The following is a 13,053-nucleotide window of genomic DNA, read 5'->3' as shown; positions in this document are numbered from 1 at the left end:
AGGTCAAAACCAGAAACAACCTATGAACCAAACTTGCTGGATCTACATGGGGTGCTGCTACCACAACATTCCGGACCTCAGCACGCCCTATCATACTCAGCAGCAGAGTACTGTGCTCCTGTCTGGCATAGGCATCACACATACACATCTTGTTGATACTCAATTGAATGCAACAATGTGCATCATAACTGAAACCCTTCGCTCAACACCCCTCCCCTGGCTTCCTGTTCTCGCAAATGTCACTCCCCCACACATCTGCCAACTGATGAAAACCCACAAGCTGGTTGAAACCATCCGTGCTGCACCTCACTTACCACTCCATAATGACATGTTCAATCCATCTACTGCCCGCCTTCCATCTTGGTGCCCCATATGGAGCAACATTCCTGAGCAAGATCTATCAGCAGGCATCCGTTGGATCAAGGAATGGGAAACACAAGAAGTCACTAACAAGTTCCTTGTGACAAACCCCATCTGTCAAATGACAGGCTTTGAACTACCACAGCGAGGGTGGTCCTTGCTAAACAGGTTCAGGACAAGCCAACCAACCACTGGGGCCTCAGTACAAACCCCTTATGCGAAGAGACACAAATAATGCTGCACATTACTGAGGCGTGTCCCCGCTACCGATTCATTGGCAGACTAAGCACCTTAAACTCAGCAAATGAGAGGCTGTCGCTTGGCTCCAGGGATTTGCATTTGCTAAAGAAAATAACAATGGGCTGAATCCTATAGAGTGACGCTTGAACCCAAAACCTATCATTGAGCCAAGCCTGAACAGACTAAAACTATGACCCTAACATTATGAAGAGAGTGGGAAAGCTTTTTTTCCTAATTTTTTCGGGGGGGGAGAAAGCTCTATGATATTCAAATATATTTGTGTTTCTAGCAAGACTTTTACCTCACCAACACAGTTTCTCCGCCCCCCCTGTCTGGTCTCTGCAATTCAGATTGATGACAATCAGTGTGCCTCATCTTGACTGATACTATCTGCTGAGCTAGTCAATCAATATACAAATGTGAAAAATCCAAATGAAGCCTTAAAATACTATATAGTTCTTTTATAATAGCATCAGAGTAAGAGTTAAAATAAATTCAAAGAAAAAATTAATGCAACGCCTGTAGCTGAACACAGAATGAGTAATCATTTGTTTAGTTAGGCAGAATGGGCCATTAGGACAATACCACCTTTGCAGCCATGAACAACACTTAAACGGCACTGATTTAGCAAGCAATTGGGATTTAGCAAGCAAGCATTTGCATTTAGACTGGTGGTAGACCACCACAGTGATTTGGTTTGAAATGGCTTTTGATGTATTTGTTTTGCAATGAAGCTAAATAGAACTTTCAATAATGTTAGCAAGGCCTAGGTATTTTGTTTGGAATATTTATTTTAAGAATATTTGTACTGACAGTGGACTGACTTTCCGAAAGGATACTGCAGCATGGAAGCATCACACTGTACACAACAAAGGCATCACAATCCAGCTGAAAGCAATGTTAGAAATAATATTTCTGCTTCTGCTTTGAATTTCTTTGTAAAATGTCATTGTACTGTGGGAGGGAGGAGTGGGGGTTGGTGGAGGAGCTTGGTGTTTTTACAGATGGAGTGCACGCCTTCCTCTTCACCTTTGTCTCATCTCTTCTTCTACCTTTTCATTTAAAGCAACGCATTATATAAAATCACAGGCGAGCCAGTGGGCAACAGCACAGGAAAACACTTAGCAAATATAGCTTAGCTATAACTTTTTTTTTAAAGAGTATCCAAACAGACAGAAAAATATATACAGTAAGAAAGTCTCAAAGGCATCCTGCTGTCACAGGAGGCTCACAACTAGAGTGGGCTTCTTTTGGTCTCTATGAAAACATACTCCTGCAGATATCAAAACAGTCCCGCTCAGCCCATCCCTGAAGTCTTCAGGAATGAAATGGACCATGGCTGATATTGACTTTTCCCCATATGTCCTTCAACCTGCACTGAAAAATGTCACGTGTTGCACTCGATCATCTAAACCTTAATCTCAGTTCCCCCACTTTGTTCCTCTTACAGATTCCAGCATGAACCAGCCAACATTAGAAACTGAAAAGGAAAATACCAATTTAAAAGAGAAATATCTGCCAATATGCAGGCTGGTGGAGACAGGTCTCCATTGTTAGTCCGAAAGAGTTAATAGAATCAGTTGACAACGGCTTCCGGAAGAGATGTTTAACATCCATCCCTGGTACAAGGAATGATCACCACAACTCATTTCAAATAAGAGAAATACAACCTCACATCCGCAGAGGGAAACATTTCAGCAAACGGAATTCTACACAGACGTTAAGACACATTACAGAGATCCAGCACTGAAACACAAGAGTTACGGCAGCAGCATGTGACAGCAGCTACCTGCAAACGCTGCACATGCTCAGAACAAGCCTGGTCACAACCACTCCACATTTATTAAAAAGAGCAGTGTGATGAGCAGGAATGATTGTGGAATTCATACATTCAGACAGAGAATGGGATGACTCTGGTGCACACCAAAGCAAAAAGAATCTCAGTTTGTTTATATTCACAGTTTCTTTCTCATTCCTGACACCGTTAAAACATTTTCCTATCATTGAGCCGATGCACATTCATCTCCAAGCTTTACTCTGATTGGTAATCAGTGCTGGGTTTGGCTGGAGGTGGTAATTCTGTGTAAACAGCCAATCCCTGCTGTTCTTACTCAATCACCATACAGCGGGGCAGGTGCTGGGAGTAATATTTGAAGAGCTCAGGTGTAGCACCAGGGCAGTTGGTTAGTTCCAGCTCCTCCAAATCTTGCAGCTGAATCAAGCCTGAGAGGCCAGCGGTGGTCAGCAATGGGCAACCTAGGAGACAAAAGAACATCATTATCACCAAATTTTTAAAAAAGCAAACTTGCCACTTACATGAGAAATACTCGACAGGATTGGTGCTGGAGATGAAACTGTTAATCTCAAAAACGAGGACAGCATAATCCAGTCACTATCTCTTTCTTGCGAGTTATGTAGGCTAGCTTTAAATGGCCTCATTAAGTAACTATTTATATACATGCATTATTCTTTTTTTTCTATTCTCTTTTTATGGTCACCCTTTCTGAAGGCGGTGACTCATATTGGGATACAATACCATGGTTATATGAAGTCCTCTGATACTTCAATTAATTGGCCATTCTTCATGCTTGAGGCTAGACAGCAAGGCCCTGAAATTTGATGGCGCCGCGCCTGTTTTTTAAGCATAAAACCGGCACAATCATCCAACATGGCGGGCAGCGTGCACACACACCTTTTGCACCATAGATGCACTGCCCACCATTTGGGTAAAGATTCCTGTATCGCATCCAGGGCTTATGGCTGAACCAGCTGTTAGGCCCTTTGCATATGCAATTCAGGTACCTAACACCTGTCTCAAGCCCCCTTTACAAAGTGTGTCAGTGACTGTTTGGATGCTGCAGTCTATATTCCTGACAAACCAGCGGCCTTTATAGGGACCACTGGAACTTAAACGTAAGTTTCAATTCTTTATACTTGCTTTATTTTGGATACAGGAGGCACAGGTGTGCTCCTCCGGTTCTACATTAATTTTGCGGGTCGCTGCCAAACACTACTTGCTCTCTCCCAATCGCTGCCCCACCTCATCCTACTGCCATTTCTGGAATCGACTTACTGCCCAGGCCAGAGTCTGAGCTGGCTGATCTTCATTCTTCCAGGGACCCACTAGCTGCCTCTGGGGTCATGATTGGTGACTGCAGTTCGCCGATGATAAACAAATGAGGACAGTAGACCATTCCATGTGGTTCTGTCACTGGCTTCATTCAGTGTGCACTGAACCTGGAGCACCCCACAATTCAGTAGTTGTTCCTGCTTACTTGTGCAGTGCATTTCAACAGGTGCAAGCCCCTCTAACTCACTGGGCTGGATTTTCAAACACTGGTGGGGTTGGGACAGATGCAGAGACGATGTTAAAATCGTGGTCCTGGAGGGCATCTCTGGATCCCGACACCTCCGGGAAAGGCTCTAATTTTTAAAGTGAAGGCAAGGCGGAGGCAGCGGGAAACCTGCTCGCCTCCAATTAAAAGCCGATTAAGCTCTTTGAGGAGGTTGTTAAGGGGACAGGGAGGCCAGGAGTGCAATTTTCAGCTGGTATTCCGGCGAACCTGGGCAGTCTAGTGAACGTTAGTGCACAACTGTCAGGTTCATAGCGGAGCAAAGGGAAACTCTTTTTTTGAGGTTGAAAATTATGGGCCCTCGGGGATCTTGCACCTGATCATGCGCATTACCTCAGTTTTGAACGTTTGAACACCATCTTATTCTTATATGCTGCTGGCCGTTTAAGGAGCTGCCTGCTCTCTGCAGCAAGGCTGTGGCAGGCCCCGTCATGGCTGCTATCTGCCTTTGCTGCTCATGCTCTGCACCCAGCTCCCACCTCCTGGAGACGCTCATCGCCGCTAATTGGACACCGAGCTCACCTCTTGCCCAATTAGGGCATCGAAATGTCTTTTGACAATGCAGAGCATGCGCAGAGTGATCGCCGACGTCATGAGTTCATCGAAACACTTGCCAGCTTGCCAGTATGCGCGCACCAACGTCATCACATCCGTGCGTAAGACGTACCACGCAACGAGTGGTAAGGGGGGAGGAGGAGAAGTGGAAAGGGGATGGGACAAGTGCGAGGCGGGTAACGAGCGGCGAGCAAGAGAGAATGGTGGGATGGAGCAGCGAGCAGTCGGGAACGAGAGGGAGAGGTGAAGAGAGGCGGCGATTGAGACGGTGATCGCGGGAGGGAGTGGGGTACTGTTGGGGGGGATGGAGGCGGAAATTGCGGCCATTGAGGGGTGAGCGGGTTTGGGTTCAATTCACTTTTTTGTTCCAAATTGAGCAGCGCCATCTTTATTACTGACAGCTGCCTGAGATGTCACAGACAGTGACGTTTCAGTCGATGAGGCTCCATTTGCACACGTGCCAGCAGTGCACCATCTAGTAGTTGTGTTATCAGCAACCGCAGCTTTAGGGCATTTACATTTCAAAATAGCATTACGTGAGTGACGCAGTTGAGGCGTGGGGTCAGGTCCCGGAAATAATCCAGGCATCAGGTTCCCTACCCCATTGTGAAAATATGGCCCACTATCTCTGCTTCCCAACCCACCCATCCCCAGGGGTGCCAAACTCTGTGCTGGTGCCTGGGAGGGCCTGGATGTAGTGCATGAAGGTGATTCCTCAAAAGGGATGTTGCCCTCTGAGGTCTTCCCTTCATCAGGTTGCTGATCGGGTCCTTGTTGATGAAAGGAACCTAGAGGAAAGAAGAGAAGGACAAGAGTTAGGATGGTTTTGAGATGCTGGATATTCACATATGCAAATCTTGACCATGCTGGTGCATCTTTTACAGTTGTTTGGAAGTGCAGTTGCTTGCAGTTCATAAAGAGATTCAGGTATTAAGCACTTACCCTGCTCAGAGGAGTTGCCAGCCTCACCATCTCCAAAGCTGTCAGCTCTTGTTGTGCCACAGATTTCCATTGCCTCCTGCTCCATCTGGGTGAGGGCCACAATGACAGGTGTTCCTAAACTGCTCATATCTCTTTGCCTTCTGTTGTGTGCTGTCTTCTCCTGCAGAAGGAGAAGGAAAGCTTTATGAATGGATACCTAGAAGGCAAGTGCACATGTGTGTGGCTTCTGCGTGGAATGCATAAGCTGAGATGGCGATTAAGATAGATGCTAGGAGAATGGGAAAGTTTGGATTGGGAAGTAAGAAGATTGAATATGAACTGAGGAATGAGTCATGAGAGGTGTTGCAGTTTGTGCAATTGAGAGCAGGTGAGTGGAAGCAGTGGAGACAACAATGATCCCACCTCCTGGAAAAGGTGAGTTTATGTTGGCAGTGAGTATGAAAGGAGGTGACTTGTATTCGTTTTGAGGGATGGGGTGCAGGAGTGGTCACTGCTCTGAATGCTGGAGGACAGTGACTGCGAGTAGGTACAAGAGATGTGAGAAGGAATGGTTATACTCACCTTTGCTGCACTTGTGAAGTCATTAAATCTCTTGCAGAACAGTATCTAGGTCTGTGGACTGATCTCCCTGCAGTGGACCTGATCTGTGACTTCTATCATGCTTCATCAAATTGTTGGGCACTTTCTTCCCATGTTGTGAGACCCTCCTGGTCCTCATCTCGGACAATAACTTCTTCTGGGAGATGCCAGAAAATCTGAGAACTACCTTTCCCCTCCTTGCCTGCTATTCAAATGCTCCAACAAATTCACAATTCAAAGCTGTCAAAGTTTTAAAAGTAAACAAATACAACTTCCCTTGAAGAGGTGCCTTCACCATTTAAACGTGAATGGTCCAGGCCTTCCGCCAGAAATTATGCAGGTTAGGTGGGCAGCATGACCTTATGCCATTGTGACCAGCCAGCCACCCACCCAGCTCATCAAGCATGTGTTAATGAAGCCTAACACTTTAAAATCGATGGCATCACACTGGCGTCGACATTTGGGTTTGCTGCCTGTCAGGAGCCCCCTTCCCCCACAAAATTATCCCACCTCCTGGGAAAATCACCTCCCCCTCCCACAACATAAATATCACACTGGTGCAGCAAGTTGTGCTTTTATAAGTTATAGTTACATTGTGGAAGGAGAGGGAGGTGTGCTCTGCATCAACCACATGTTATATGTAACCTGGCAATTTATTTTCACTTGCTGTTATCCCTCAAGTGGAGAGTTCAAATATCCTTGTATTTTTGAATATGAAATAGGTCACTTGAATGGAAATGAGGAAAAGTCCCTTGCACATACTAATTCCAGAAATTAATTCCAGTTTTATTAAACATTCCAGTCACCTGCTAATGAAAGTAATCGTAAACTCCTCATTCCAAAGAGATGTTGTAAACCAAAATCTTGTACCTGTGGAAAGAGGGATATGAATAAGTTATTAACCTAGATATTATTTCATAGATATGAATTGCATTGGCTTCTATTGGTATAGGGTAACTGTATGGTAACTCAAGGAAGGTGCAGGTAATGTCAATAAGCTCATTTAGAGAGAGGTGCCCTCACTGACTTATTGTATGGCTTTCAGCAAGAAAACAGACAACAAACCATAGATCCCAACTGGTGCTATAGCAACATGACTGCTGATAGTAAAGATGGTGTCCAATCCATCAACTCTCCTGCAGGTTTGCAGTAAGTAGGATATTTGGCATGAGTGCTTGGATCTTCATCTAAATCCAAATGTTTAGAAGCAGCCTTTATTCATGGAACAACAATTGTACAACTTTTTTTCATTACCTGCACTGCTTGCCTTTCCCCAACACTGTTTACAAGGCAAATGTACTAAGCACATGTTAATTTACTGAGAATCCTGTGCTTGTATTGACTCTGCCATTGTGCATTTTGTTTAATATTATATCTACCAATTTGTAAACTATCTGTATTAATACTGTGTCTCTCAATGTTGTACCTCTATTAATATTATCATCCATCTATGCTAATAGCAGTACTGAGCACACTGCCAACAGCACCACACTATATATTTGCACTAATCTGTTGCTGTAAGCACTATGTATTGATGATGTCACCGAGCGTGATGCTTCCATATTAATTCTGATAGTACTCATTGTTACTACAGCAGGCAGATTGACTTGACTGTTTCTTTGGTTTTTCTTTTAGTTATCAGTGTGTCTTGGAAATAACTTCAGTATTTTTACTTGAATATGTGAATATTGTAATACTCACTTGGCAACACCATCTCAGGTACAGACTGCGTAGGGAAGACATTGTGGAGAGATAGCCAAGTCCAGTGTCAGTGATCCGTACACACCTATGTCAATGACATGTAGAATGATTAGAAAGAGTGAGGGGAATAAATATAGTAGGACTCTTCAAGTGAGCTTAACAACCAACAATAGTTAAGTGTGATTAACAACTAACCACTGTCAAATGAGATCATTACTCAAGTTGAGTTGAGTGGTTTTCAATATTCAGAAATACTGAGACTAGTACTATAGAACTCAACTTGGTTCTGCTCAGGAGAAAGTGCAAGATTTTTATATCAATCAAGTGATGATTAAAAACAATCAGTAAGCCTGGCAAAATTGCACACCAAGCATTCCATTAGCATGTTACTGCAATAAAATAGAATAACTAAAATGTGGCAAGAAAGGTTAAATGGTTCTAAGATATTAATATTCTAGACAGTGTCGAACTGTTCTGTATGGACCCTGTCACCGGATTACCTATGCACAATTGAAATAAAATCAAGGAGCCCTTCCATCTAAAAACCAATGCAGTAACATTCAGTGAAAATCTTGAATGCCTCTGTGAAGTGCCTTGGGGTGATTTTCTAAATTAAAGGTGCTATATCAATGCAAATAATAGTAGCTGCAGTACTGGTAGTAGAGGTAGTAGTAACATTGGTAATGGTAGTAGTCATATTTTTAATAGTAGTAGTGATAGTAATTGTTGTTAAACTGCCATATTACCAATCCCAGGCTATATTAGACTTCAGGTTGAACACCATAATCAACTTTAACAGTCCTTCATTCACACTGCACAACTTCCAACCCAGCAACATTCCTGCATTTGGCTTGAGTGTAAAGCACAAGATCACAATCTCCTGCCATCCCACAAGATCTCATTACCTCATTCTCCAAAGGTGGGGAACTGAAGTCTGTAAACTGGAAGTAACAGCATCAACTGTAACATACCTATTTATACATGAACGGCACCTCCATTCGTGGCTAACTGATGATTGAAAAATCTCAGGTCTAGGATTCCCACAATGTCGATTGATCTGACAATCTCATAGCCTGTACTCAGCATTTTCATCATTTAAGGAAACAAATTAAGGAAACTCTTAAAAATGTAATATATGTTATTCACTGTACACCAGAAACAATAATAATCTGGGAGAGACACAAAAGCTGTTGATTAATTTCAAGATTTTACTGAAATTCATAGACCACTTGAACTTCATAATTGCAATTCACTACATCGTTGTAGGGAACCTAATGTATTTTTCAGACGTTCATTATTCCACTTTAAACATACAATTCTCATTGCCCTATAATGAGAATTGTTACTCAACAGACTTATATTGCAATCTCTAATCTTTTGGAGTAAATGTCATAATATATTAGTTACAAGAAGCAGACTGATGCTCAGGCTGGAATTTTGTCAGAAGGCCCAAGGTCTTGACGTCAGCACCGGAAGTGGCTGCCTTTGCTGTGCGGGCAGGGGTTGGGCTAAACTTCGGAACTGCTTTGCATCTGGTCAATTAACTGCTGACAGGTAGGAAAGCCATCCACTGTGGTGGCATGGGCGACATGAAGTTACGCTGCAAACAGCGCTGGTGCCATAATTAAAGGGCAGCCAGCAGGAAGTTAAATGGCAGCAGCCCCAGAGAGAGCAGAGAGGGAGCCCTGGAAATAGAGGCACATTCTGAGATGGCGGAAAGACGATCCCACGGTTTACTGATGCCTTCCTGCAGGTGCTCCTCCAGGTTGCTTGGGTAAGGGGATGTTTTGTTTCCTTTTCCTTGTGCTTACTAAGACTTTGGACATCAAGACAGTAACCACACATCAAGGGTCAGTTAACACTCAAACAGTGGGTTCCTTTATTGAGGGTAGCAGCATGACATTACATTGCAAGAGAACATCTGTACATGTCTGGTCTGTTTGGTGATCAGCAGCAGACTGAGAATGAGACTCAGTCACATGGTATGTTGCATCATTTCCTGTGCAGCAAGGTGTACTAAAAATGTAACCACCCACTTAAAAGTGTACTACAACAGGAAGGAGGTCCTGTTCCCCTGGAATGGGAGAAGGAGACTGGCTGGCAGACAAATCAAGGCTGGATGGAGATCGCCGAGGAGGTCAGCAGCTGTGGGGATGAACCAGGCACATGGTTACAGTGCCTTAAGAGGGTTAATGATCTCATGCATTCCAACAAGATGAGTGTAGCACACAACGTTAACCTGACGGCCTTATATGTGACTAAGGATGAATGTGAAATTGGTGGAAAGGGCATCCCCATGCAGTTGCTGGCAATGTCCAGGCAGCAGCATTGGCTGTCAGAAGCTTGTCAGTCAAGGTTGATGCTTACACTGCCACCACTGAGTGGTCACATGCAGGAGGCATCCCCGTGGAGCCATGATGGACAGTTAGGCTTGCACCAGCAAAGGTGTTGTGTGTGTCTTTGATGGGCGACGAACAATGGAAATTTATGTACTTGCAGGAGGAGAGTGCAAAACGCAAGAGAAAGCCAAGACGTGGCAGCGTCTCATACCTCACTATCCTAATGTCAATGGAGGAAGAGGCGCTGGAACTCAGAGGCCTGGAGGCAAGCCGGTCCATAGCTGATAGTGAGACAGGAGTGGAGCCCCAAGAGAGTGAGTGTCCTAATGGATGTGCACAAGAGATCTCTGGCAAGCATAGTAATCATGTGTCCACCACTGGTCACATGAAGCTCCAGACTAGGAGTCTGATGGACTTGATGATGGGCGCATCACCCTCTAATCTCTATCTCGCAGGTCAATGACAAGAGCAGGCAGCTGCAGTGACCGGGGGACAGCCGTTGACCTCTGAATAGGAGGAGGAGTCCTCAGAGGGTGCACCGTCACATCATTCCCCCACACCCTGCACCAGTGCAGATACTGTCACGTCAGTGGGTAGTCGTGCGTGAATAGCTATGGGATCACAACCTGGTGAGCACATTACAGACATCTGAGGAACTGACTGAGGCTGTGTCAGCTAGCGTAGTGGCTAGCACTGCAGCCTCACAGCTCCAGCAACCTGGGTTCAGTTCTGGGTACTGCCTGTGCGGAGTTTGCAATTTCTCCCTGTGACCGCGTGGGTTTCCGCCGGATGCTCTGGTTTCCTCCCACAGCCAAAGACTGGCAGGTTGCTAGGTAAATTGGCCATTGTAAATTCTCCCTAGTGTAGATAGGTGGTAGGAGAATTGAGGGAAGGTGAATATGTGGTAGGGAATATGGGGTTAATGTAGGATTAGTATAAATGGGTGGTTGTTGGTTGGCACAGACTCGGTGGGCCGAAGGGACTGTTTCAGTGCTGTATCTCTCTATGACTGTGGGTAGGCACGGTGATGCTGAGCTTCAGGCTGATGACATGGCTCTTGAGACATCAACAAGGTGGCACATACTGGACTTGCAGTGTGAGGTGTGTGAACATCTGACAGAGCTTCCAGAGGCTTTGCACACCCATGCATGGATGATGGAGGAGGCCATATGCAACCATGTGTGCGCATGGCATCCTCATGGAGAGCCACATGCAGCATACCACCCAGTGATGAATGCAGACCTTCGTGCTAGTGACACCTCAACGAGCTCTGTGGAGCAATGGCTGGGTGAGAGGGGAGAGGCTGGAGTTACGAGCAGGTCCACAAACTCCTCAGGTGAGCAGGGAGGGCCAAATATGCCCTGAAAGGGTAGAGGTGTGGCTGCCTGCAGTATCTGGGGGCTCCTCTCAGGGCACTCCTGGTATGGGTAGCAGGTTCTTGTCCCTCTGTCGGTGAGACCAGTGCCTCATGAGGTCATGATGATAGAGGCGGTTCCTGTGCCTATGCAGGAGGCCCTTCGTATACCGGGGCCCTCCAGGCCTCAGGCTACCAGAGGACAACCGCTAATGTCATCGAAAGCCACGGAGTGAAAAGGTCAGCAGCCTGCCTCCACCTCAGCTGACAGCGCAGGAAAGGACCACATAGGAGCACCCATAAGCAAATTAAAAAGACCACTTAGCTATACCTAGGATTCACAGGGTTTTTCTGTTAATGCGTGTGAAGTTGCTATATTTCTGTTTGAAATTAAGTCTGGAGTGGTGCAACACAGGAGCAATCCATTGATTTTTTACAGATTGCTGGGCCTTCAAGCGTTCTCTGGCTCCCGCAAATGTTGTGATGGGAAAGACCACGCCAAGTGAGGTCAAATCTTTCCCATGCTGCTGTCTACTATATTTATGGGTGCAGAGAAATGATAGGGCAAACAAGGAAACGGTAACATGGCTGCAGAAGGCTGTCGCTTTATTGGATTGAATGGATCTGTTAAGGATCATCTGAAACATGTCTGTATTAGCACATCGCAAGCCTCTTTAGCGCATTGTTTGGATAAATACTTCTGTATATTTTGCCTTGCTGTACACATGTAACCTCTGTTATGTTTCGTACCACCTACCACAAGCATGTAGAAACTAGACTCACGATTTGTGTGTGTAGGCTTTATTCAAATGGCTGCCCTGGATCTGTCTTAGTTTCACTTTTGGAACCACACCCCCTCAGGGTTGACTGACAGCATAGTGAGCAGTCTTACAAACACAGCACAGAGCAATCAATCACCAAGGAATCAAGCACAACAACCTCTGTTTTCATGATATGCAAATAAAGGCTTTTTGGCAGTAGCCATTTTATGCACCACATAGAACATAGTGTCAGAATTGAGTTGCTGGGTTTTGAGAGGATTTTGATAGCCATAAGACAGACAGCAGATGGGCAAAACATCAGAGATTAAAACAACTCCTGTCTGCAACTTGCACATGGCATCGACAGCTGGGTAAGTCATTGTGGCTTCTGATTTTCCAGTCCCTGCTCCTGTGGACATGAAGAGAGATTGAAGACGGAATTGGCAATTCTTCCAGTCTTGATGGCAGAATTATTAGATTGTCACAGAGTTGGACAAGAAACCCAAACAAGTAAGAGGAGCAACTCTGTTGTCATTGATGGAGAAGGAGTGTTAGAAGCTGTATTGCACCCTAGATCTCACGAAGGAGAAGAAAAGCAAGACTTGTGAGATATTGGAGGCCTTAAAGACCCACTTTGAACCCTCTGCTAATGTCATTTATGAACGCTATGTGTTTAACACTAGAGCTCAGGAAGAGAGGGAGGATATTGATCAGTATGTGACTGCACTGAGATGTCGAGCTGAGTCTTGAGAGTTTGGGCAACTGAAGGATGATCTCATCAGAGATTGGAACAAATGATCATGCTGTGAGAGCACATCTGCTGAGTGAAGCGAAGCTTACTCTCAAGAAAGCTATTGACCTGTGCAGAA

The 13,053-nt window shown here is 45.0% G+C and overlaps 1 protein-coding gene across 1 annotated transcript in view; it reads right to left on the bottom strand.

The window, feature by feature from the left end:
• Positions 1 to 1,387: 1,387 nt before the first annotated feature.
• fbxl16 (F-box and leucine-rich repeat protein 16) overlaps positions 1,388 to 13,053 on the bottom strand; it is a 171,741-nt gene continuing 160,075 nt past the window's right edge. Inside the window, exons 4-6 of the mRNA XM_068056863.1 lie at positions 7,731 to 7,815; positions 6,836 to 6,899; positions 1,388 to 2,856 (exon numbers count right to left, since the gene is read on the bottom strand). Of these exons, the coding sequence (XP_067912964.1) occupies positions 2,708 to 2,856; positions 6,836 to 6,899; positions 7,731 to 7,815 (298 nt within the window). The 3' untranslated portion in view covers positions 1,388 to 2,707. The remainder of the gene's footprint in view (positions 2,857 to 6,835; positions 6,900 to 7,730; positions 7,816 to 13,053) is intronic.

The sequence above is a fragment of the Heterodontus francisci genome, chromosome 24, assembly GCF_036365525.1.
Source record: "Heterodontus francisci isolate sHetFra1 chromosome 24, sHetFra1.hap1, whole genome shotgun sequence".
In the NCBI taxonomy this organism is placed as follows: Eukaryota; Metazoa; Chordata; class Chondrichthyes; order Heterodontiformes; family Heterodontidae; genus Heterodontus; species Heterodontus francisci.
This window is presented reverse-complemented; position numbering and strand designations above follow the sequence as displayed.